We start from the raw sequence: 2,977 nt of genomic DNA on the forward strand, positions 1-2,977 counted from the left end.
GCAAGCGCTCTACCACTAAGCCACCTTCCCAGCCCCCCCGTGACTCTTATCTCCAATAAACCACTCGAAAACCAGAAGTGGTGCTGTGGCTCAAGTGGCAGAGCGCTCGCCTTCAGCTGAAGAGCTGAGGGACAGCGCCCAAGCCCAGAGTTCAGGCCCATGACCGACCCCCCCAAAAAACAACAACAACAAAGTTTTACATATATAACCACCAACTAGCTATGAAGGATGGTGTTGTAAGGAGAGCAGTTCTACAGTGTAACTCCTCTGAACAACTAATGAATGCCGGGAAGCAGAAACCTGTCTGGGGAAACATACCCAGCAAGGAAGGGCCACAGGAGTGGAGGGCCAGCAACGCAGTCATTACAGTCAACGTGCAGCACATAAAAAATGAACTACTAAACCTGAAGGTAGGGATTGGAAGAGGAAATAGGGAAAACAATGGAAGGAGTGACACTGATCGAGTATTGTACTCATAACCTGACTGGTGGAACTGTATCCTCTTTGTATGATTACTTAACGTGGTCTTACGCTTTCTCATGATTGACATCTCGTAGTCTCCTCCCACTGAGATCCCGGCAAGCTTCTCGATTGGTTGTCTTCTCGATCTGAGCACCAAGAGCACGTAGCATAGACCCAAAACCTAAGGCAAAGCAAGTAGGAAAAACAGGTTAAAATGTGTTCGAGTTGCACATCAACCAAATCTGTGAAGCTAAGACTGGCAGTGTCCCTACATAGTTTTCATATTTTTCACAGAGATGGACATCAAGGTGCTAACTTAGGCAGCAGGCAAGAACTTGGTAACCTAACTGAACTTCACTTCTCTATCCTTCACTTCCTAGTTCTGAAATGCTGTTCAGTACAACTGGCACACTGAAGAACATGGCCAGTGCCAAAGAGCCTAAGTCTCTTCAAGAATCAGGGTGAAGGCTGGGAAGGTGGCTCAGTGGTAGAGCGCTTGCCTTGCATGCCTGAGGCCCTGGATTCGATTCCTCAGCATCACATAAGCAGAAAAAGCCACAAGTGGCACTGTGGCTCAAGTGGTAGAGCGCTAGCCTTAAACTGAAGAGCTGAGGGACAGCGCCCAGGCCCAGAGTTCAGGCGCCACAATCAGACTCAGACACACACACACACACACACACACACACACACACACACACGAATCAGGGTGAGGGCCGAGCGCCGGTGGCTCACGCCTGTCATCCTAACTACTCAGGAGGCTGAGATCTGTGGATTGTGGTTCAAAGCCAGCCTGGGCAGCAAAGGCTGTGAGACTCTTTATTTCCAATAAACCACTAGAAAATTGAAAGTGGCGCTGTGGCTCAAATGGTAGAGCGCTTGCCTTAAGCTGAGGGACAGCGCCCAAGCCCAGAGTTCAAGCCCCATGACCAACCCAAAAAAAGAAAAGAAAAAAGAGTGCTTGCCTAGCATGCATGAAGTCATGAGTTTCATTCCTCAGTACCACATAAACAGAAAAAGCCAGAAGTGTTGCTGTGGCTCAAGTGGTAGAGAGCTAGCCTTGAGCAAAAGAATCTCAAGGACAGTGCCCAGGCCCTGAGTTCAAGGCCCAGGACTGGCAAAAAAAAAAAAAAAAGAAAAGAAAAGAACACTGAGCAGGGCTGGGAAGGTGGCTCAGTGGTAGAGTGCTTGCCTTGCATGCATAAGGCCCAGGGTTCAATTCCTCGGCACCACGTGAGCAGAAAAAGGTGGAAGTGAAGCTGTGGCTCAAGTGGTAGAGTGCTAGCCTTGAGCTGAAGAGCTGAGGGACAGCACCCTGGCCCGGAGTTCAGGCCCCATGACCAAAAAACACAAAACAAAAAAAGAACAAAAATCACTGAGCAAGGCGGTAGATCTGTAATCCCAGTTATGATGGGAAGCATAAACAGACCAAAAAACACAAAACAAAAAAAGAACAAAAATCACTGAGCAAGGCGGTAGATCTGTAATCCCAGTTATGATGGGAAGCATAAACAGAAGGATCACAGTCCAGAAAGCAAAATAATCAGTGTGAAAGACTGGAAGTGTGATTCAGAGGGTAGAGCACATGCCTAGCAAATGGAAAGCCTCGAGTTCAAACTCTAGTTCCATACAACACATCCAAAAGAAAGACTGACACATCCTGCTAAAGACTAGAGATGTGCTGATGAAGCCGTCATCTTTTGCTTACCTCCTTTTCCCCCACGAAGTCTTGGCTCCAGTGTGTACACAGCTCCATGCTGCACCGTGTCTCCAGTCGCAACGAGGGCTCCATTGCATCTTACAAAGAAGCAGTCCACAGGAACACCCTGGGAACAAAGGTGTATGTTTCCCACAGGAAGAGATCTGGCTTTTATCTAATCATTATGCCAGTTTTTTTTTTTTTTTGGTTGGTTGTGGGGCCTGAACTCTGGGCCTGAGCACTATCCCTCAGGTCTTCAGCTCACTTGAGCCACTTCCGGCTTTTTCTGCTTATGTGGTGCTGAGGAATCAAACCCAGGGCCTCATGCATGGGAGGCAAGCGCTCTACCACATTCCCAGCTCCATTATTATGCCAGTTCTAAACAGACTTATGTTCCATTCAACACATGTTGAGCTGAAACTAGGAAGTTATATGATACACTAGGTACAGTTCATCCTAATCTTACCTAGTCATGATACTGTATAACTTTTTGCCCTTTTAAGTGAAAATAAAAATGGTTCTTTTCCTTGTCTCTACTATATCACCTGGGCCATGCTATGAGACCGACTATACAGTGCTCAAATCCACTAACTCTGAAGGTCTCATTTCCTCTGATTTTTGGTTTTACTATTTCCTTTTTAAAAATATTTTAGAGCCAGGCGCGGGTGGCTCACAACTGTCATCCTAGCTACTCAGGAGGCTGAGATCTGAGGATCGCGGTTCAAAGCCAGCCACGACAGGAACTTCTGTGAGACTCTTATCTCCGATAAACCACTCAGAAAACCGGAAGTGGTGCTGTGGCTCTAGTGGTAGAGCGCT

General features: G+C 47.2%; 1 protein-coding gene across 1 annotated transcript in view; it reads right to left on the reverse strand.

Annotated features, from left to right (window-relative positions):
- Sde2 (SDE2 telomere maintenance homolog (S. pombe)) overlaps positions 1–2,977 on the reverse strand; it is a 34,802-nt gene that overhangs the window by 7,787 nt on the left and 24,038 nt on the right. The window contains exons 3-5 of the mRNA XM_013017275.1: positions 2,168–2,333; positions 532–643; positions 319–404 (exon numbers count right to left, since the gene is read on the reverse strand). Coding sequence (XP_012872729.1) covers positions 319–404; positions 532–643; positions 2,168–2,333 — 364 coding nt within the window. The remainder of the gene's footprint in view (positions 1–318; positions 405–531; positions 644–2,167; positions 2,334–2,977) is intronic.

The sequence above is a fragment of the Dipodomys ordii genome, unplaced genomic scaffold, assembly GCF_000151885.1.
Source record: "Dipodomys ordii isolate 6190 unplaced genomic scaffold, Dord_2.0 Scaffold35, whole genome shotgun sequence".
NCBI lineage: Eukaryota > Metazoa > Chordata > Mammalia > Rodentia > Heteromyidae > Dipodomys > Dipodomys ordii.